General features: G+C 37.5%; 2 protein-coding genes across 5 annotated transcripts in view; one reads left to right on the forward strand and one right to left on the reverse strand.

The window, feature by feature from the left end:
• The first annotated feature begins 451 nt into the window (after positions 1-451).
• si:dkey-7k24.5 (somatomedin-B and thrombospondin type-1 domain-containing protein) lies at positions 452-6,771 on the forward strand. Its single transcript, XM_051898234.1, has 5 exons — positions 452-1,055; positions 3,576-3,767; positions 4,270-4,345; positions 4,803-4,985; positions 6,429-6,771. The coding sequence occupies exons 1-5, from the start codon at positions 725-727 to the stop codon at positions 6,544-6,546; spliced, it is 900 nt and encodes a 299-aa protein (XP_051754194.1). The 5' UTR covers positions 452-724; the 3' UTR covers positions 6,547-6,771.
• A 150-nt stretch (positions 6,772-6,921) lies between these two features.
• kcnb1 (potassium voltage-gated channel, Shab-related subfamily, member 1) overlaps positions 6,922-22,013 on the reverse strand; it is a 39,281-nt gene continuing 24,189 nt past the window's right edge. For all 4 annotated transcript variants that reach the window (XM_051898218.1, XM_051898217.1, XM_051898220.1 and 1 more), the window contains exon 3: positions 6,922-14,552. In XM_051898218.1, coding sequence (XP_051754178.1) covers positions 12,624-14,552 — 1,929 coding nt within the window. In that variant the 3' untranslated portion in view covers positions 6,922-12,623. The remainder of the gene's footprint in view (positions 14,553-22,013) is intronic.

A 22,013-nucleotide genomic window follows, 5' to 3' on the forward strand; every position in this document is an offset into this window, starting at 1 on the left:
CCTAAAATTTCTCAAAGCCCAGTGGAACTCTTTAAATTCATGTTTACTTGCAGAAGTTTCACAATATCAAAGCTCCATTTATTTTTACACACACATCATATGCACTTGCATGTGCTCATTTACCTCACATAACTTTTAAGTCCTTCTTTCTCTCTCTTTGCATATGAGACATGGGAATGTGTATATATGAGGCCCTACATTACAGCAGTGCCTATGGTATTGTTCTTTCTGCATGAATAGCCACTAGCTACAGGAATTAATTTAATCCTCCCTTTTCACGTGTTTCAGCATCAATGGGCAATACTGGCCAGCTAAGGAAACATTGAAGAGAGTCCTCAACCACAAAATCAAAACCACCTACTGTATATGCCAGACCTTATATCAGTTGTATTGGCTAAATGCAAACTGTTTTAGGTCATCCATTACCTGCAATCTTTGTCATTTATACAGGCCATTATTTTTGAAGAATGATTTCATTGTAACAGCATTAAAAAAAAAAGATCAGTACATTCTTCAAAATTAGAAGAAAGTCAGTCATGTGGGTTTGAAATGACATGTAAATCATGACTTTTAGATGAACTAATACTCTAACTTTGCTGCAGTTTTCCAAGACATACGTGTACATTGTAATGAGTTTAACTCACCTTAAGTGCCATGAGGCAAAAAAAGAGAAAACCAAAACCTCTGCCTGAGCGGGGTATGTCATCTAAAACAGGCTGAGTTAATGTCATGGTGCAGCTTAGAGGTGCAGCAAGATGTAGAAGTCAATTACATGCATGAGTTCCTCATGGGGAGCGACATATTCAGGCTGCTCATTATCATGTCAGCGTGCAGCTCCAGACGCTCATGGATGCTTTTCTACCTCGCTCTGCTGGTAACACTGGTGTCCCAGAGCGAAGGAGGTTGTCAGGATACGGGACTGTGTTGCTTTGGACAAAACCAGTCATGTATTACTGAAGACTGGAGGAAAGATCGCTCCTATGGGGAATGTTACTGCGACCAGGCATGCAAGACGACATTGGACTGTTGTCACGACTATGACCTTGCTTGTCCAGGTTTCTAGAATTTCATATTTTTCAGATGCCATTTATTAAAATTATAAAACGGATTCAGGCTACTATAGGCCTTGTCTGTAATGGAGGCCAGATTTTATCCACAGCTTCTTGAACACTTTTTTACCATCAAGGTTTAAGATTTTTATATGAATATAAAATATTGTGTACAATATATTTTATTTTTATTTTAATATATATACCGTTCAAAAGCTTGAGGTCGGTAAGAATTTTAAATAGTTTTACCATTTACAGCACTTGTCAGTACTGTTATTTACCTATAGCAGCTAATGAATCAGAAGTCTCGCACATTCACAGAAAATAGTTTACTTTTGCATTGCAAAATAAGGGATATTATTATAAGAATATTATTATGTGGATATTGTTATATGAACATGAGTTATATGAATTATGAGAACATAATATGAGTGCATCGGGGGAAATATATGTTATGTGCTGTAACTTTTATCATTTCTTTTGTTTCACAATTTTGTTACAAATTCTTGCGACTAAATGTTTAATTTGCAAAAATTTTCAAAGTTTATGGGGGCTTTGGAAACTTCATGTCACTGTAGTACTTTACAGATATTTCTGCTTTTTTTATTATTTAAAACACTGGAGGATTGGAAAAAGCTTTCAAACATCTTTTAGTGCAGATTGTTTTGTGATCCTGTCACAATGTAATGTGTGATGATTCAGTTCACTGGAGTTCACTGGAGACAGTAAACCTCATTTCACATGCAAAGAAGCCTTAAAGGCACAGCAACAACAACAGCCTGTTTAGTTTTAAGTTTCAGAGGGAGGGTGGAAAACGGTCATCCTAGATAACAGGGAACATTCTCAGAACTTTGGCTAACGTTCAAGCAAAGTTCTCTAAAATTTATGAACAAACGTTCTTCCAGTAACATTAGAACGTTTGTTGTAGGTTGACATTATCACATTATCACAAAAAATGGTTTATACCACGTTTTTTTCTGAAACATTTAAGTTATTACATTTTTTAAATGTTACTACTTGCTTCAGAATGTTCAGAGAACATTTAAAAGTAACATTCCCATAATGTTTGCAAAATTATAAAATGGACTTTTTCCTTAATTAGTGCAAAACCAAGAAAAACAAACATTTAAAAAATTTTTTTTTTTTTTTTTTTTTTTTTTTAAATGGACGTTTTGAACATTCAGAGAACATTCAGAAATAACATTTTCACAACTTAATGGGAACATTTTTTAGCTAGAATTACAAACTTTTTTGGTGCAAAAAAACTTTTATTACAAGTGGATCTGAGTGAAGAAAATAAAATCTAGCCTATGATATGACTGCTTTAATATATTTCTGTTGCTGCTGCTTATCATATTTATCATTGCTTTTAAACTCCATTAGGGGACATTCTCAGAGCGTTCTGGCAAGGTTCTCTCCAAGTTATGAACAAACGTTCTTCCAGTAACATTAATAGAATGTTTGTTCAGTTATCTGGTCTTTAAAAATGTTCTTAATATGTTAGCACAAAAACGTTATTTATACATCATTCATGGAACTTTTTTTTCTTAAACGTTTTAGTTGGGTGTTCATCGTTTTTTAAATGTTGCATAGAACATGAAATATTCATAGAACATTCGAAAGTAACATTCCCATAATGTTTGCAAAATTATACAATTGAATGCAAATTGAATTCCCTTAACATTCGTAGGCTATAACCAAGAAAAAAAGTTTTTTAAAACATAAAAAAAACTGGACGTTTTGAAAGTTTTCATCACTTAATGGGAACGTTAGAAAAAGCATTCTAAGAATATATTTTGGTTACACTTTTGCCTCAATAAACTCCTAATTGACCGTTCGCAAAGATCCGCTCTCACGCCACGTCTTCATGTTCTCACGCAGCGAAAAATACATTGCGGAGCAAAGAGGACACTGACAACATGTTGACAGACAAGAAAGAGCAGGTTACTTTTGATATGAAACAAAGTCTCAAATTTCAAATTTTGTAATTTTTAAAGAAATTTAAACATTAAATACCATTTTGTGGCTCTTTAATGTATCGTGACAGATCGCTGTAGCACCTCAGTTGAAGCGGGTCGTGAACCAATCATCTCTTCCTACTAGTTAATTTATAACATCAAATAAACATGAATGAACATCAGAAGGAATGTTGTTTCAACCGCGGAAAGACGTCAATACACACAATTTTTCAAGTTCAAGTCCACCGACGTTAATCTACGACTGCTTTGTCGGACATAACAGCGGATTCGGCATTATGATTGGTTAGATCGCCTGTCAGTCAAACTCCTGGCTAAGGGTCAATTACTGCTTATTAATAGTTAGTAAGGTAGTTGTTAAGTTTAGGTATTGGGTAGGATTAAGGGATGTAGAATATGGTCATGCAGAATAAGGCATTAATATGTGCTTTATAAGCCAATATCCTAGTAATATGCATGCTAATAAGCAACTGGAGTTAGCCTACTTGTTAACTATTTTTTTGTTAGCTGAGAACCTGCCACATCCACTATGTGTGTGTTTGTGTTTCAGCCATATCCTGTGTGGTGAGCGAATGGAGTATGTGGTCTGGCTGTCTGGAGCCGTGTAAACCCACACTTCGCACCAGGTGGAGGCAGGTGATTCAGGAAGCACGTAATGGAGGCGAACCCTGTCCCTCTCTACATCAGACCGCAGGCTGCGCAGAGTACCACGATCAGCATGGTCCCTGCCTGCAATCACTGGGTATGGTAATCTATAGCTCTGTGAAATATCCCTTGCCATCCTTCAACACAAATGTCAAATTTAATAATAAACAGTGGATAACATCTTAGGTCTGAGGTCAACCCATTAGATCCATAATAAAAGCAACTGGAAGTCACATCAGTGTATTTGAAATGATTTATACAGCCATTATTTTTCCATTGAATTGTTATTCTTGGATGGACTCCGCAGTATGCATTACATCCCATTTATCCAAGAGAATATTTATCTTATATAATTGCATTATCAGTACATAGCCTGTTTCTGACTGTAATCAAATTATGAACTGTAATCATCATCATCAGTTCATATGCTCTAAGCATTGAAGCAAATGTCACACTGAACAACCATATAGTACATGAATGTGCTTTTGAAAATGAGTTGTACCTTCTTATGAGACTGCAAGTGAATTATAGGGGCAAATATGCATTATAATTTCTCTTCCGTAATCTTTGACCTACTCCTTTGTCTTATTATTTAACAGTCCCAGCTCTCATCACCACGGGTGGCTATGGAAATGCACGGAAAAAGAGGGAGATTTTTGACAACAATATCACAGGGTATGTAAGATCTGACGGTTCAACACTAAATTGCAACAAAAAGTTGCATGGTGGTTTTTTTTTTTTAAATGTACCATGGTACATATTGTAAATCTCCCACAAAAAAGCACACATACCCTGGCAATAACATATTTATTTGTTTATTATGACGTACCATTGTAACACCATAGTTTTCTTTGATAAGTACAGTAACGTTAAGATTAAGTTTTATTGTTTTGGAAAAAAGTCTCACAGTAAAAACAGTAATGTTGTAAAATATTATACTATTATATTATAATATCCACTACTCCATTTTTCAGTGTCACATGATCCTTTAGAAATTATGCTAATATGCTGATTTATTGCATCCTTGCTGAATGATCTTCCGAAAAAATCTTACTGACCCCAAACTTTTGAACAGTAGTATGTATATGTAATTTATTGTGCATTTATATGCATCTGTATGTGCACACCTCAGTTACTGTGTGGAGTTTGAACTCACGTCCCTGACGGCGGGTTGTCAGCGCAGCTTCAGTCCACATACTGGTTGGATGCGATACCTGAAGGAGGGGCATCAGGTGTGTGTGGAGTGCCAGCCACCAGCACTGACCCAGGGTCAACGCTACTGCTCTGGGGATGGGGAGAATATGGGACAGGACAAGTAAGAGAAGAAAGACCTGGATAAATGTTTTGTTTGTTGTTGTTGTTGTTTAAATTCCAGACTCAATACAACTTAAGCACAATAATATAGACACTCCCCATAGTTTATAAAAACAAACAATAATCATTGGAATAAATGTTTACACATTATTTCAAAAGTATAACCCCAAGACTAGTGTGATAAAATTTATCTTCTCATAGAGAGAAAAAAAAATGGTAAAACTTTAGTTTAGGGTCCAGTTCTCAATATTAACTATAGTTGCTTATTAGCATGCATATTACTAGGATATTGGCTGTTTATTAGTACTTATAAAGTGCATATTAATGCCTTAATCTACATGACCATATTCTACATCTATTAATCCTTCCCACTACCTTACTAACTGTTAATAAGCAGTAATTAGGAGTTTATTGAGGCAAAAGTTGTAGTTAGTTAACTTAATAATGAGAATTGGACCCTAAAATAAAGTGTGACCAAAAAAAAAAAAAAAAACACCCACAGGAATTACCATAAGCAAATCCGGTAACACTTTGGTATGGGGAACACTAACTCCTAATTTACAGCTTATTAATAGGTATAAGCTAGTTTTTGCAGCGTTTAAGTTTAGGTGTTGGGAAGGATTAAGGGATGTAGAATATGGTCATGCAGAATAAGGCATTAATATGGGCTTTATTTGTACTAATCAACAGCCAATATGCACGCAACTAGAAAAAAAAGGGAGAATTGTTCCCCATACTGAAGTGTTACCACAAATCCCACTGCAAATGGAGGATTTAGACAACTATACAAAACACAGAACACACCGATTTAAATGAAAGAATTAATATAATTTTATATTTTTGTGAAAAACTGATACATTTTTGAGGATTTTTTTAAGTAAAAAAAACATTTATTTGGAATAGAAATCTTTCGTAACATTATAAATGTCTTTACTGTCACTTTTGATCAATTTAATGCATCAATGCTGAATAAAAATAAAAAGCTGTACATTACTTCAGCTGTAAACTGTAAATCGAGCTGTAAATCATAAACAAAAAAAAGCTAAAACTCATTTCAGACGGTTTTGAGACTAGATCTCGACCACTAGAGGGAACCACGAGACATCTTTAAATTTTTAAGTGCTTGTGTATAAAACATCTTGTACTGGTTTAAGGCCCTCATACCAGGCTTGTGCACTCATTTGGATCACTCTAGAGCCTTGTTATGTTTTTTTAATAAAAAGAGAGCAATTGCCTGTTTAATCTAGTCTACATTTAAAACTAATGATTCTGGGGTACATTTTTTATGTAGTATCTTTAACCAACACATAAAATGCAAGCATTATCCATTAGCTAGGTTTGAACCTCTTATCCTAGCTCAAGGGCATCAGCCTGAGCGATACCCATCACTATCTGTCTTCCTCTATCATCTCTTTCCATCACATTCTCACTCTCTCACTCTCAGGAGGTTGTCTCTGCAGTGGCAGGCCGTGGGGAATTCTCAGTGCAGAGGGGTGTGGAGGCGAGTCCGTCGACGAGACTCCTGTTCCTGTCCCACTGTACACAGTTTTCTCTTCATCTAACTCGCACTTTAACCAGGTCATGAAATTTTACACTTAATGAAGTGACGGTAGAATGTGCAGAGACCATTTGGGTAACTCAAAACCAGCTTCAGGCTTTTAAGAGAAATTATACAGCTGATTACAGTACGTTATCAAGAGCAGATTCAATATTAGTCACAGATAATTCACATTTAAAGACTCTTTACTAATGCTTACAGCCATTATATTATGATTAAGTAGTCATAATGTGTTTTAAGAAGTAATTCTCCAATGCATGAATTAAAAAATTATACATTTTTCAAGTGTGTGTTAAGTTTCCAAATGCTTTTTGGGGCCTTAGGGATACACCATTTGAATTCATGTGTATAAACTCTAATGACAACACAGAATAATAGGTAAAATTAATAATCTGTATCATTTATTTGATTTCCAGCCAACCAAGGGGGGAGGGGGGATAACTCTTCTTCATACTGCAAAGATTTCAGGACATTTTGACACATTTTTGGCTCTTTTTCCTATTAATAAGACAAGGAATTGGCTTTTTGTCACATACAGAACAAGTTACAGCTTCAGAGGTACGACATGCATTAAACAACATAACACACGTACAGAAACAACGGCATAGAAAGTCAACAGGTAGAAAGATTACAAAACAAACAGCCTTTAGACCTACAAACAACATTGTAGAAGATTTAGGGGAAGGGAGGGATTGTAAACAGTGCTCTCTTTTTTTTTAGTTCCCTGGAAATTCTATATGGATGTTTACGGTAATTTCTTTAATGAAATGCTTCCTAAATTTCATACTTCTAGTTACCACTGTTATTGTACAATTTCGTGAGAAAAGATCAAATAAACGAAAAATGTAAATCTTATTTGTGCTTTCTTGTTTAAATGAAATACACAAATCATTATAAACCCTCTCTTAAATAAACTGAATTAAAAGTCAAAGTGCCCATTTTAAAACGCATGTTACTGTAAACCTAACATAAACATTTAAATTTCAAACAGCGTCCATGTTGATGCTGGAAGCATCATCAGGTTGTCACAGTTTGACACGTTTGTGAGCAAATTTTAATACCACTTAATTTGAAGGATTTTATAAATGTACCATGACGAATTGCAACCTGCACTGTCATGTGGGAGGGTATTTAAGACAAAACACCTTTAATGCCATCAAACCATCCAATAAGACACTGACATTGTACTCAAATTACTGATTGTCATCACTGTTTTTAGACTGGAGTCAAAAAAATATCCCCAAAATAATTACCCATATATAATTCACTCTAATCTTTGTTAATGCTCTAAGCACACTGCACTGCGAGCGTTCCCCGTGGGACGGTACAGAATGACATCTGCAGAACATGTATCAGCAATAAAACAACATGCTAATCTCTGACATCTCTGATTGAGCAATTAACATGGACTATATGGAGGTGAATCTCACAAAACTTGTCAAGAACATGACTGGGTTGTATTTCAACAGAAAATCAATAGAAAACATATGAAATATCATCTTGCATAAAGCAAATTAAACCTATTTCAAAAGCTAATAAAATTTTGTGCATTGTGATTTTTTTACATGACAAGCACATTTCCCCCAAGTTTTCATACATACATATATATATATATATATATATATATATAGGGTGAATTCAGGGTGATTGGGACACTTTTTGCCATTAAGACTTTTTTGCCAAAAAGTGTCCCATTCAACCTGAATTCACTCTATATGACCCGTGCTGGCAAAATGAGTTGGAATGCGCATGGGCTAATTTCAAAATTCAATTTTGGTCGAAATTGACGTTTTCACAAAAATGAGTTAATTGAACCTTGTCTACCAATCCCAATGCTCCAAATAGCAATTAAACATTTAAAAGTATCTTTATTTGTACGTTTTCTGAGAGGAGTAGGCCTATCTTTCCTTTGACCATGAAAAATGCCGTTTTTCTCTGCTCGCTTCTGGACGACTGGCGCTTCCCTCAGCACAAGTTTGGTATCGTTTTAAAGCGCAGCATTCCAACTTTGTGAATATTCATAGCGAATTCTCGATGATATGAGTCTGAACCAATGAAATGTGATTTTCAAACTAATGCTGAAAACGATCTTACTCACGCTGACTGACACATCATGCTGACTGACACATCAGACAGCGTGCGATCCCGATATTCACATATAAACAGAATTACAGTATTTCAAACAAATCTGTCTTGGCGAGTATTCATGCAAAAATTATCTTTCATGCCTTAAGTGAATGTTTTGTTAACTGTTGGTGAAAAACATCTGATGTGTAACATTATATTAGATCCATTTGGTAGGCCATAGGTCTTAATATATTGGCTGTCTGTTTCATTAATGTTAATCAAACAATTGTGGAATCATGGAAAAAAACATTTAATATATATATATATATATATATTTTTTTTTTCGATAGATATGGGTTTTGACAAATCTGGTGTTATTACCAGGGATTTTAAGGTATGGTTGCAAGGTGATTTTGTTTTGGAACCCTCAGAAAACTTTAACTCAATTTTTCTCAAAATTGACTATGCTGACTATATCGACTTCAAGCAGGTGTAGCTCAGTCATTTTTTTGTTGGATTCCAACAAATCATACATCATTTTGAAGTTTTTTATAGAGAATATGAGAGCTAATTTTTGAAAATTTGCTCATTGTGACTCATTTTACCAGCACGGTCACATATATATTCAAATATACAGAATAAATACGTATGGGGGTTGGGGGGGAAATGTGCTTAAAATGATTTTCAATAAATGCACAAATTATTTTCTTTTGATTTTTGGGTAAAACATTTCAGACATTTCTTTGTGAGATTCACCCATGGATCATTACGGAAAAATCAGGGTTGACACTGACCTCAGGGCACAGCCTAACACAGATACAGCAAAGAGAGTTTTGAATGGCTTCAGTAAGGTCACATTTTAGCAATAATGTTCTCTCTGTATGAATCTACTGAATGAATAGGGTACTGAATGTGGATCACACACCCGACAGATCATGGATATTATATAATACCCACATAAAAGAGCAAAAGTGGAGCAAGGGACCTTAGCACTCAGAAAGCAGCTTCCTCTCCATATCATTACAGTAAGCAGTATACATCGTTGCATTCATAAATTATTCTGTATAGAGCAGAGAGGGAAGATCCCTCTCACTTGCAGTTTTTCCTCCCATACACACCCTCCTCCCGCTCTCTTGCAGAAAATTGGTATTCCGTTCACACCTCACTTCAACTCAGCTAAAATCGTTGAGACAGGGATGGAAGCATACACACAAGTCTCGGGAGAGGCCGAGTTTCCCCCCATCATCTTTGCACTCCCCAGATAACACATGCACACACATACATATTCTAAGAGACAAGTACATTCTGACAGTGTGACTTTTAATGATGGTATTTGTTGACACAGATGCAATTGAGTATGTTTTTTTAATCTAATTTAGCCCTCTCTATCCCAGTTTTCAAATTCAATATGAGCGCTAGAAGGGAGGGCTTGTGGTCACCATGGAAACTGGATATAGTCGTCTTCAGGACATCGTCTACATACCTGTGAATACATGCTGGACTATGTGGATGTGTGTGGTTACAAATTGGTGAGGATGGCTGCATTGGTGATAAGGATCAAATATTTCAAGGATATTAAGTTTGTGCAGTGTAAAGGGATTCTATCAAATTTGGAGATAAATATGGGCATGCGTTACACACTTTATTACAGAGCTCTCTATCAAAAAGGATAAATGTTTGGGATTAAGTGGTGGTCATCTTGGTCACATTGTGTATGTTGAGCCTGAATAACAATTGAGGACACAAAAGGTCCTATAAAACCTTTTATTAAATCAAATATTTTAAAATAAACATTCTGGCAATGCAAAAGTATGAGACCATCTCCCTCATTTCATATGATCATCTAGAAAATACTTTAGAAATATATATTTATTCTTATATTCAGAAATATTTGTGTTTGAACAGCATCCACTGTTATGAAACTGGTAAATCTAACTGAAATGTTGAATTGACCTGAAGTTTTTCAATAGTTTCTTTGTCAGATTTATTCTAGATTTCCATCGCTTACCAATATCTGGTAATAACAGGGCGAGGTATGTGTTGTCCATTCGTTCTCAATGTTGCTTCTGTTTAGGCTACCAATGTGCATGTGCTACGTAATTTTAATATGAAATCATAAACATGAGCTTTTGTAAGAAAAGAAATTGCACATGTAAGCACAGCATGAAGTGTATGTTCGGTAACTTTCTTAAAAACACTTTTTGAACTATAAAGGTATAGTTAACTTAAAAATGAACATTCTGTCATCATTTACTCATCCTCATATCGTTCCAAACCTCTTTTGTTTCATCTGTGGAACACAAAAGAAGAAACACACTGGACCCCAATGGATGTAAAAAAAAAGAGAAGAAAAATCTTCTTTTATGTTATACAAAAGAAATAAATGCACACCGAAGTGAAATGTAGGAGACTAAACAATGACAGAATTTTCAGTTTTGAAAATGAAAATTTGCTGTCAATTTACTCACCCTCAGGCCATCCAAGATGTAGGTGATTTTTTTTTTTATTCAGTAGAACAGTAAAGAAGTTTTTTTTTAGCTTAAACCGTGGTCCTCATTGATTCATATAATGGAAGTCAATGGGTGCCGTCACTTTGAGATTCAAAAAAACATGCAGACGAAATAAAATGAATACCCGCGGCTCCTGATGACACATTGAGGTTTTAAGAAGCGAAATGATCAGTCTATGCAAGAAACTGAACATTATTTACAACATTTTTACCTCTAATCCACAGCCTTGGCAAACCGTCCGGAGCGCAAGCTTCCTGTTGCATAATGAGGTATGCGCGGCATACCTGCACATACGTCATTATGCAAATATCGTGAATTCACTCAGGGCCGTTTGCCGAGGATGTGGATTACAGGTAATAATGCTGTAAATAATGTTGCATAGAACGATCATTTCGCTTTTTAAGATGTCAATGTATGGTCAGGAGACGCGGGTATTAATTTTGTTTTGTATGCATATGTTTTTTTGAATCTGATGGCACCCATTGACTTCCAATATATGAATCACAGAGGACCATGGTTTCAGTTTTCAGGCTTTACTGTTCTACTAAAGAAAAAAAGTCACCTACATCTTGGGTGGACTGAGTGTAAGTAAATTAACAGCAAATTTTCATTTTTTTGAGTAACTATCCCTTTAAGCTTTGCCATACTAGAAAAAGATGACATACAAGTAAATGAACATGACGGGAGGTAAATTTAAACAGATTTTGGTTTCTTCCAATGAAACAATTTATTCTCATACTGATGGATATGACACAAGAAATATGTGTGACAGATTTCTACAGATAATCTTCATGTCTATATAAAAATAAATCAATCAAGTAGAATCACACAGCATGTGAATATATTTTGAAGAGTGAGCTTGTGTGCAGGAATGTTGGTTGTTATATACGTGCACATTATCATACCATCAGCCCTCCCTATATCAAATACGCTTGCACACAAACACTCATACTGTATGCAGACCCATAACTGCAGTTAAGTAAGGCCAGTTTATTAGGGGACAGGGGAGGGGTGCACTAGTAAACAGGGTATAACATGTCTCTAATGCTATTCTTTAAGGTGGGCTCTGGACAGTGGCTAGCTGACGTGGGCAGTGACGGACTGTCCCCCTTGATTTACCATACACACCTGCGTTTAAATGTCTGGTAAGTTTCCAGCCTCAAGCTAATTAAGCTTTAGCATAAATCCTGTTCTTTTCACAAACAACCATAGGCCAGATCCGCTCTGGCTTTATCTTACCCCTGCGATGCGCCAATGCAGGCTTGTTTACAGAAGAGGATAAAGGGCAAGAGGTGTAGGCAGTGATACATCCTCAAGATCCTGCCCCTTAATGATGTAACATGACCACTGTTTTCCAGTGAACTCTCCCGCATAAAGTCACCAGGATAGGCCCCCTGGTCAGATGCCTGTAAAATGATTCTCCAATGTACATTAGTCTCTGCTTTTTCTAAAGTCGTTGACTGAACTTGGCCTTCTTTCCCTTCTTGAGTCTGACCCTGAGGCCTCAGAGGCCCTTATCAAAAGCGTTGGAATGTCCCCTGTCCCCTTTGGGCCTCCGTGAGTTCTCTGAAGCCACATGGTTCTCATGGCCAACACTTGGGCTACTTCCCAGTGGGAATAGGCAGTTCTGACCTAGCAGCCTTTGGGCAGCTTCCAAGTGGTTGGTGGTCCCCTGGTAACCACCGAGTCGAGGCTTGGAGCTGAGGCCACCAAGCAGGCGCTCCGATGGGCCACCCTCACGCAAGTGTTCCTCGTCATCTGTGTCTGCATCGATGTACTTGCTGATGGACGCGTCATGGAAAGTGAAGACTGCAGGGGTGATTGCCTTCTTCTCTGGTGTCTTAGGTGGAGTCCTGCTGCTGGCTGTTGTGTAGACTGACACCTCTGGGCTAAGGATGGAGTGGTCAGAAAGAATAGAGCTGTCAGAGAGAGGACCGCCAGATGGACTGGTCTCCCCACAATTGCGATGATTCACCCTAACCGCATAGATTTTCTGAGAGTTTATAAGCAGACCTTGCTGCCGTGAACCATCAGTGTTGAGAGGTTTAGCACCAGAACAAGGTGGCGTGAGCATGGTCTCATGCTCCAATGTGGTCTGCAGGCTTGGATTAGCACTGACTCGACCAGAGAGGCCAGAACCAGGACTGTGGGAGAACCGAGAGCTCTCTGGGAGTGACAGACCCCCTGCCGGACTGTAGGGGAATCGTGGGTTTTCTTGGAAGTCTGTTGCACAGCTGATATAACTGTCAATGCTTGACAGACTTTTCATGTCTACGACCCCTTCACGGCCCCCATTCAGTGGGTCACCTCCTTGACCTGGCAAGGCTCCCAGCTCAATTTCATCCCTTCTATGGCCTGCTCGAGATGTATTTCTGTCTTTGGTGTTCAGGTTGGGCTGTGACTGAGTCTTTGCCATTTGGTTGTACATCTCTTCTAGTTTCTGTGCATTAAGCCTCTGTGGACTGGAAGCTCTCGCCTTGCTCGGTGAACCTTGGTCTGGGTTGAAGGAACGATTGGAACTGGTCTCTGAAGTTGCTCTCTTTGATGACCATTTCCATCGACTGGGTGAGAGATGGTTGTCCTGGGTTCTCTCACCCTTGTCCATGACCACCACATCCAGAAGCTCTGCACCACGGGAAAACGCCTCTCTAACATTCATGGACACTATGCTGCCATTGCGTTTGGCTCGCTCTAGAGCCTCACGTCTCTTGATGGCCTTCTCTTGCCGTTTCTGTTCCTTGTAGAATTCAGAAAAGTTGTTGACAATGATGGGAATGGGTAGGGCAATGACTAAAACTCCGGCTATGCAGCAAAGCCCACCAACAATCTTACCCAAAAGTGTCTTGGGGTAAATGTCTCCATATCCCACAGTGGTCATAGTAATAGTGGCCCACCAGAAGGAGGCAGGGATGCTCTTGAACTTGGTGTCATCCTCGTCCTTCTCCGCAAAGAAAACCAGACTGGAAAAGATCATGATCCCCATTGCTAAGAAGAGGATAAGCAGGCCCAGCTCATTGTAACTTCGACGCAGTGTAAAGCCCAGTGACTGCAACCCAGTGGAATGACGTGCCAATTTGAGGATGCGCAAAATCCGCATGATTCGAAAGATTTGCACCACCCGCCGTACGTTCTGGAATTGCAGCACGCTCTTGTTGGACTCTGTCAAGAATATGGTGACATAATATGGTAGGATGGCCAGCAAGTCGATGACATTGAGGGGACCTTTAAAAAATTTCCATTTGTTTGGTGAGGAAAGGAAGCGAAGAAGATATTCCATGGTGAACCATGCGATGCACACTGCCTCCACATGGGCCAGCTGAGGATTATCAGTTGTCTGACCAAACTCGTCTGTGTCTTGCAGCTCCGGGAGGGTGTTAAGAGACAAAGCGATAGTGGAGAGTACAATGAATAGGATAGAAATGATGGCCAAGATCTGAAAGACAAAAAAGCAAACAAAAAATCAGCTGTTAAAAATAAGAAAAACCTTCAAAGTAAAGAAATACTGAGATTTGTGTCTCATTACCTCTAACATAGGTTACTGGTAAAAACATTTTATATACTAGTGTAGTGATAGCTTGACAGATCATTTATACTTTGTGAATTTTTCATGTACTAACCATAAGAGAAATCAAACACTTGTGTTTAAATAAAGACCGCTGCACTAATGAAATGCAAGGTGGCAATGAATATAATGTTTCTTCTAAGGAGTTTCTTCTTTAATATTTCCTATAGATGCGTAGTCAGGATTAATAAAAGTGAGAGAGACAGACAGAGAATGAGTTTGAAAAAGTGATGAGTAAGATCTAGGTAAATCATAGTAACTGACAATAATTTTTTCTTTGTGACTATGAGTGTGATTTGTAGAAAAGCTTGTAGAAGCATGCTTTGCACCAGTAAACCTGGTTAGACAGCCCTGTGCTAAACAAGTGCTAAACATTGTCAGTCAAATCATCTACATAAAATCCCAGTCTTTTTACTCACTTTTGAGCAGTTGAACTGCTACACTGAATGTCAGGACATTGCATAATAATGGATTTACCTGTGATGTTAGGTCATGAAAGCAGTATAAAATAGTAAATGAATGAGTAATACTGAGAGGGCTGAGCATTCTTGAGAAATACAGAAATGTTCTAAAACATGGAATAACCAGTAAAACCAGAATACTGGTTAGTAAGACAAATCCACAAAACTAATTATTCAGACAGAAAATCATGACATCTTTTTATGATTAAAATCCTACTAAAACTAAACTCCTAGTAATAAAATCACTCAGTTTATTAATAAACAGAACTAGCAAATAAAACAACTAAATTGGGAGAAATATTTAATTTTCTTTAGAGATCGAGATAACAAAGAAGACTTATGTGAGGTCTCGTGACTAAAACATCAAATAAAATCTGTCCTACAGTCTAAACACAAAATAGCTCCCTATGGAACTTTCCAGAAAGAAAAAAAAACTGTTAAGCTAGAAAATTAGAAAAAGATCTGTAAAGCTTTAAACCTCCTACAGAACAACATACTGTAATTTCCATTACAACAAACTGGCAAAAACGTGGTACAATCCTAACACCACTAAGCCAACTAAGAGGCTTTCGTATTAAATAACTCAATAACAAAGACAATAGTCAGAGAAATGAACAAGACCCGAACACTGACTTGCAGGGCTCTTTGGCTGAGATAAGAGAAACTTGGACAAAGAAACTCTCAAAAAATCTCTTCATAGACTCTTTGGAGGAGTGGAAAGAAGGAAGCCACTTCTGGCAAAAGTCTCTGTGTGCTTTAAGCAAAAAACATGATGGTGGAAACAACATTGAGGATTCCTAAATTGAAAGTCAACTTTGGGTGTATAAAACTAATGAAATTGAAATTGGTCACCTACAGCCACCACTATGTTGATGTGATGCCATGGCATAACTGAATTATTAATCTCTAACTTCATCCTCTATCCCCTATTTTAGCCTGCTAATCTCTCTTTTTCTGTATTATCAAATGATTCACCTTCATATGAATAGTATGCAAAATCATTTGTGACTCATTGCATTTGTAGGTGTTTCTCTGTGTGTATTAATGTGTCTAAGAAGAGATGATACCCTCCAGTCACGTGAGTCATGAGGGTAAGTTAGAAGTGGTAATAAGATTAAAAACATCCCATAACCTATAAACAGCAAAGATTAGCCTTTTATTTATAAGCTTGCCAAAGCTTCAGCAGCATTATTTTCACATCAGTATCAGCAACAACAATCTCTATAAGACACACTGGAGCTTCCATCCCCCTTCTGTTTTATCCTTATTGTCTAATAAAAGGCGATAATGTTGGCTGGATGTTTGTGATGTCATTGGTATACATTCTATTGCTGCATTCCATTCTAAGATATAACATTTTTATCAGCAACCACAATCTCTACTAAATCACAATGGACCTTCCATCCCCCTTCTGTTTTATCCTCACTGTCAAATGAAAGGCAATAATGTTGACTGGATGTTTGTGATGTCATTGGTATACATTCTATTGATGCATTCCATTCTAAGATATAATATTTTTTATTGGTCCAAATTGGTTAGCCATGTTGTTCTGGTCTTTAAAAACCTCTATAAAAGACAAACAATTAGAATAGAACAACATCGAGAATTCCCTTAAAGTCCCCCTGAAATCAAAATTGAAGTTTTTTAGCTTTTAGTATGAATATGTTAGCCTTAAGGTTATGAATAAGCTGGTGTGTTCCAAAACAATGACAAAATTCGCATTTAGGAGATATAAGCATTCAAAACGTACAGTCTCTCACTTCCACTAAAATGGATCACAGGTTTTCATGACATCACATCGCACTTCAGCTTCTCATCAAATCTTTGGTCCAATCAAATGCTCTCTAGAATCTGAAGTCCCGCCTCCTCCTACACTCTTACAGACACTAAAGCTGCGGCTGAAATCGGTCATTTGCTCACACATTTACTAGTTTCTACATGGTGAATGGCACATAGTGCACTATATAGAGAATAGGGAACGATTCAGACAGTGTAAATATGCTTTCCTCTGACGTGAATGAAGTCCATTTTCGCGTTAGTGTCACATGAACCGCTGCAACGCAAGCAGTCTGCGCTGGTCAAGAGACACGAGAGCACAGAGCGGTTCATATGCGCGACCACAGACCACAAAAAGTATCGGACACATTTGAATTCTGCACAGAATGCTGTATATTAAAGCGATATAAAGGACAGTAGGAGGAGAAACGGTTAGAGATTAGAAGGAAACTGAGGTTTTACAGAGTCTAACGGCACTGGCCGAGCTTTAACATTAACGAAACGCTATTGGCTATTTTAAAAAAGGGGCGGGTATCGATATATCGGGTTCGATATATCGCCCTGTCTTCCTGTTTCAGTTGAAATTACGTCAACACATTCAATAATGCTGCACGTCCCAACACTCTTCAGTGGACCTTTAAAGGGGACCCATTATGCCCCCTTTTACAAGATGTAAAATAAGTCTTCGATGTCCCCAGAGTGTGTATGTGAAGTTTTAGCTCAAAATACCCCACAGATAATTTTTATAGCATGTTAAAATTGCCAGTTTTTGGGGATGAGCAAAAACACACAGTTTCAGTGTGTGCCCTTTAAATGCAAATGAGCTGCTGCAATTGGCCTAAGAGGGCGGAGCTTCAAGAGCTCATTCTCCAGTGTCAGGAGTCAGTCAGGACGCACTATATGTCAGAAACTGCGAATATATGCTGCATGGAGATAGAACAGGTATAGTTTAGTTTAATTACGGTTATAACTTATATTGTCTTCTTGTTTTTATCCACTATATTAGTACAAGCCTGTTTATGATGAGTTTTATAACCTTTATTGTACTTCACACAAAAATATGAAGTGCCTGTTTTCACTCTAGAAAGTCACTGTAAGAGCTTAATAAAACACAGTGCAAGTGGGCATTAAAATATTATCCATAAACTCTCTCTTTCCCTTGCATTATCATCAACATACATAGCAAAGTATACAGAAACACTCATTACAACAAATATATAAAGACCTTATGCCTTTTCGGGTGGTGCTTAATAAACTGGTAAACTTCCGTAAATCAACTTCGATGAACTGTAATAAAGTGCTCTCACCTTCATTACTGCCACATCCACTTGCTCAGGGCGGTTCTATGGTAACATGTCTCAAAATTCAGGGGCAGGGCCTGTGGCTAATGTGACGTCACAATGCCAGGAACCTGCAAACGGCTTGTTCTGAGACACTGCTTATGATTTATGGGGATTTAAAAAAAAAATGAGTGGTTGGATTTTTATAATTATAGGGTGGTTGTGTACACACACTACCAACACACATTTATGTCCAAACACCATGCAAAAGTGAATTTTGCATAATAGATCCCCTTTAAGAGATATGTCTCATGAGATGTCTTTAATATTTCAGTTTTGTCCTAGAGAGCAGTCTAATGTTTCCTATAGAATTCAGACAAGATCTCAACATTGTCTGATTTTTGCATTAAAAATTCAGAGATTTCAATGTAGCTTCAATTCAAACATTTCTCATCAAATGTTTGCAAGGCCAAATCGAGACAAAATTAATACCTAAAAGAAACATAACTGACAACTCCATTACATCTGAGCTATAAAAGAGCAAACCCTGAGGAACAACAATTTACTACATCTCTGAGTGATTCTGAACCCTGAAGGTAAGAAAGAATCATTTCTGGGTCATTTTCTTGGCCTTTTACGCCAAACATGTGTGTGCACATGTGCGTTACAGAGTATTCTTAATGTTAAAAAGTGAAAAGGGCAACTAAAAAAAGACAGTCCACTTAAGTGACAATGAATGTTAAATGGGGAAAACATTTTAAAAGGGTTCAGCACATACAGTATTCTCAGTGCACAATCAATTGAGCCATTGACCAAGTGATAATCTGATAATAATGTCTGTACACACTCAAGCTGAGGAAGGCATAACAGGGTCAACTCCCTGTGTAGAGACAGCTAAGGATGCACAGGGAGAAATCTCAGGTGAGCGGCTCATTATCACATCCAGTGGGGTGCTCCTACAATCATGTACAAATTATGTTCTCCTGAGACACACAACAAATATACTCATATGCATACAAACACACACAAGCGTGTGAAGTCTCTAAAAACATCCCATAAAGGGCCGCATGGAAAAAAAAAATGCAAACGAGATTCTCAGTGACATGAAGCTAGTTTATTACATTATTCAAAACACATTAAAATTAATCTAGAAAATGGAAAAAAAACATGTACACACTGCAACTAAATGCGATTGTCACTGCTTCTTTGAGCATTTCTTTTCATTTATTGATCAGGTTGTGCCACCTGCAGTGACGTAACTCTTTTGGATGTCAACAGCTCATCTGAGGCTGAGAAAATCACAGAAACGGGTATGCATCTTGAAGCATTCACAATTTTTTATACCGTCTAAGGGACGGTCTTAGGGTAAACCCATACATTACGCATCAGAGAATGTGTGCGGTTTAAACGCTATAGTAAATGCATAAAAACAATACTCAGTACTTTACCATACTCAAGGATTATGTGAACATAAAAAATCGTGACGTTATTTTTTGACCGTTTGTCCGCCAAATCCAAGTAACCAACATGAAGGAAGCCATGCTGTTGTCATGTGACAAGAGAACCACCCAATGATTGTTTTTATTTTTACATGAGGTGCAACTCCAAGAGAATATATTTAACAAAAAAATGAAAGAGAATTAATATATTTTTCTTGTACCTTAAATGGACTACTGTGACATTTATTAAATAGAGCCATTAAATTAAAATATATAATGAAAATGGTTTAAATGTTTTTGTCTGTATGAACTTTGCACTTTTCTCTCTTTTTATTCTCGTTATATATTATTTATCACCATTAGTAAATAATATGCCTGCATAACCCACTTGTTGTGCAGATGTTTCTGTGACTCTTGAGTGAAAACTCCTCCTTTGACCTTGACCACTGACATTCAACCACTGCTGCAGAATTGTCATGGCAACCTTCTTCAAGCTCAGTAGGAGGCAGTCACATGAAGAGGTTTGTTTGAAAAGTGTAGAAGCCTCTGTCCCTCTTATCAGCAGCATCAACACCATGCTAGACTAGTTGCTACTTACAAACATACAGCAGTCTGAAGGTGTTTATGGGGAAATGACAGTTGCTAGTCCTGTACTAAAATTCTGTAAGTTTACTTCACACTGGGTACAAGTCCTTGTTTTATTGTTATGGATTTGCCTACCTGGTAGCTTTAATAATCTACGCTGTTTCCTTTTTTTTTTTTTATTTAGGACTTATTTTTAGACTTTCCCCACCATTGATGGAATTTTCCGTCATTTATGACACAATGCTTCCCCACCATTGATGGAAATTTCTAGTATTGTGCATAATTTGGACTCCCTGACAAATTATTACCCCCCCCCTCTTATTGAGGCTGCTACAAATTTACATAAACCCTGCCCCGGGAACACGCAACAAAGGGGGTGAGGTCATGTTGGGCTGCTTTAGAGAAGAGGAAGAGTTGTTGTAGTAGAGTGTTGTTGCCATGCCTAATCTTAACCACACCCCCACACCTAATTCTAAACCTAACCATACTGGGGAACGAGGACGGTTAAAATCTGTCGGGGGTCAGAATTTGGCACAATCCATGTTTTCACTGTTATAGGGTAGGGGGCGCTATTACGCTTCTTCTGAAAGAGCAGAGAATCTCCGGATCAAAACACAGGTGAAAAGAAGCAGAAATAAGCAATAAAAGCACTGCTTATGCACATGTAAAATAAGGCAATCATCAAACATTAAACAGCATATACATCAAAAATGCCTAACATTAACGAATGAAATGTCGACCCATGAAGAGGCATTGGACTGTGAAGCTTTGTGGGTGTTGATGGACTCGATCTACTCCATCTATGTTTTGATGATGGTTCTGAATCTGACGTGGATGAAGTCTTTGACAAAAACACCATTTTCTCAGCTTTTTGTATAAAATGTTGCTTTTTTATGAAACTTTCCCAAATTCAAGTGCATGAGGCTAGAATAAAAGCATTTTTTTTAAAGCAGAGGCTCTGTTCTTTCTTTTTCTTTCTTTCTTTCTTTCTTTCTTTCTTCTTTTTTTGTAAATGATAAAAAAATGTTGGTGGTGGCTGGCAACTTTCTTTATTCTTTTTTTAAGTTGGCGGGGAAAGAGTTAACTTGTATGGTATAGTATATAGGCAATAGAAGAGGAAATGATGAGGAACAGAATTTGTCAGATTTCAACAGATTGCAACGTGCCAGAGTATAAGCAATAACTGTTAGGCCACAGCTTCAATAACAATATATCCTGTTGACGTCAATGGTTGATTCTGACTGTAAATGGCAATCATTTCTATCTTAATGAACCCCTAACCTTAAGTACTTGTGCATAACTCACCTTGCACTATTTCTGCTATGTACATGAATAATAGCACAAAAAAACAACAACTTGGTTTTCATCTAACAGATGATAAATCAGGTAAAAAATTATTTGGATCTTCATTGAAGGAAGGACCCAAGCCATATCTAGAGACAAGAATCATATTCACAGGCCAGTAAGCAACCATTCTGAAACACCCTAGCAACTAGATAGCAATGCTTTTGCAACCACCCACAATGACCTAGTATTTTGGCTAGATGTTTTGCTTCTAGATAGAACATTCCTTCATTTACGTCATTTACGTGAATGTTAGCAATCTTCTAAAAAGTTGCAACAATGTGAGAAGCCAGACAGACCCAGACTTGTGGGTTGATGTAGGGGGAGAGGGAGAGATGAGCTTCTGATAGTGTTGCCGAACACGCCTTCATGTCCCTCAGAAAGTGACACTGTCGCCATGGTTACAAGAAGAGACCATGTCTTCCACATTTTCCACCAAACGATGGC

Source organism: Ctenopharyngodon idella, chromosome 6 (assembly GCF_019924925.1).
Source record: "Ctenopharyngodon idella isolate HZGC_01 chromosome 6, HZGC01, whole genome shotgun sequence".
Taxonomy (NCBI): domain Eukaryota; kingdom Metazoa; phylum Chordata; class Actinopteri; order Cypriniformes; family Xenocyprididae; genus Ctenopharyngodon; species Ctenopharyngodon idella.

Bases quoted from the DNA above. Each gene is read 5' to 3' on its own strand.
- si:dkey-7k24.5 (XM_051898234.1), top strand. From the start codon at position 725: ATGTCATGGTGCAGCTTAGAGGTGCAGCAAGATGTAGAAGTCAATTAC. The intron at 1,056-3,575 runs GTTTCTAGAATT...TTTGTGTTTCAG, and splicing joins CTATGACCTTGCTTGTCCAG to CCATATCCTGTGTGGTGAGC. The intron at 4,346-4,802 runs GTATGTAAGATC...TGCACACCTCAG, and splicing joins TTTGACAACAATATCACAGG to TTACTGTGTGGAGTTTGAAC.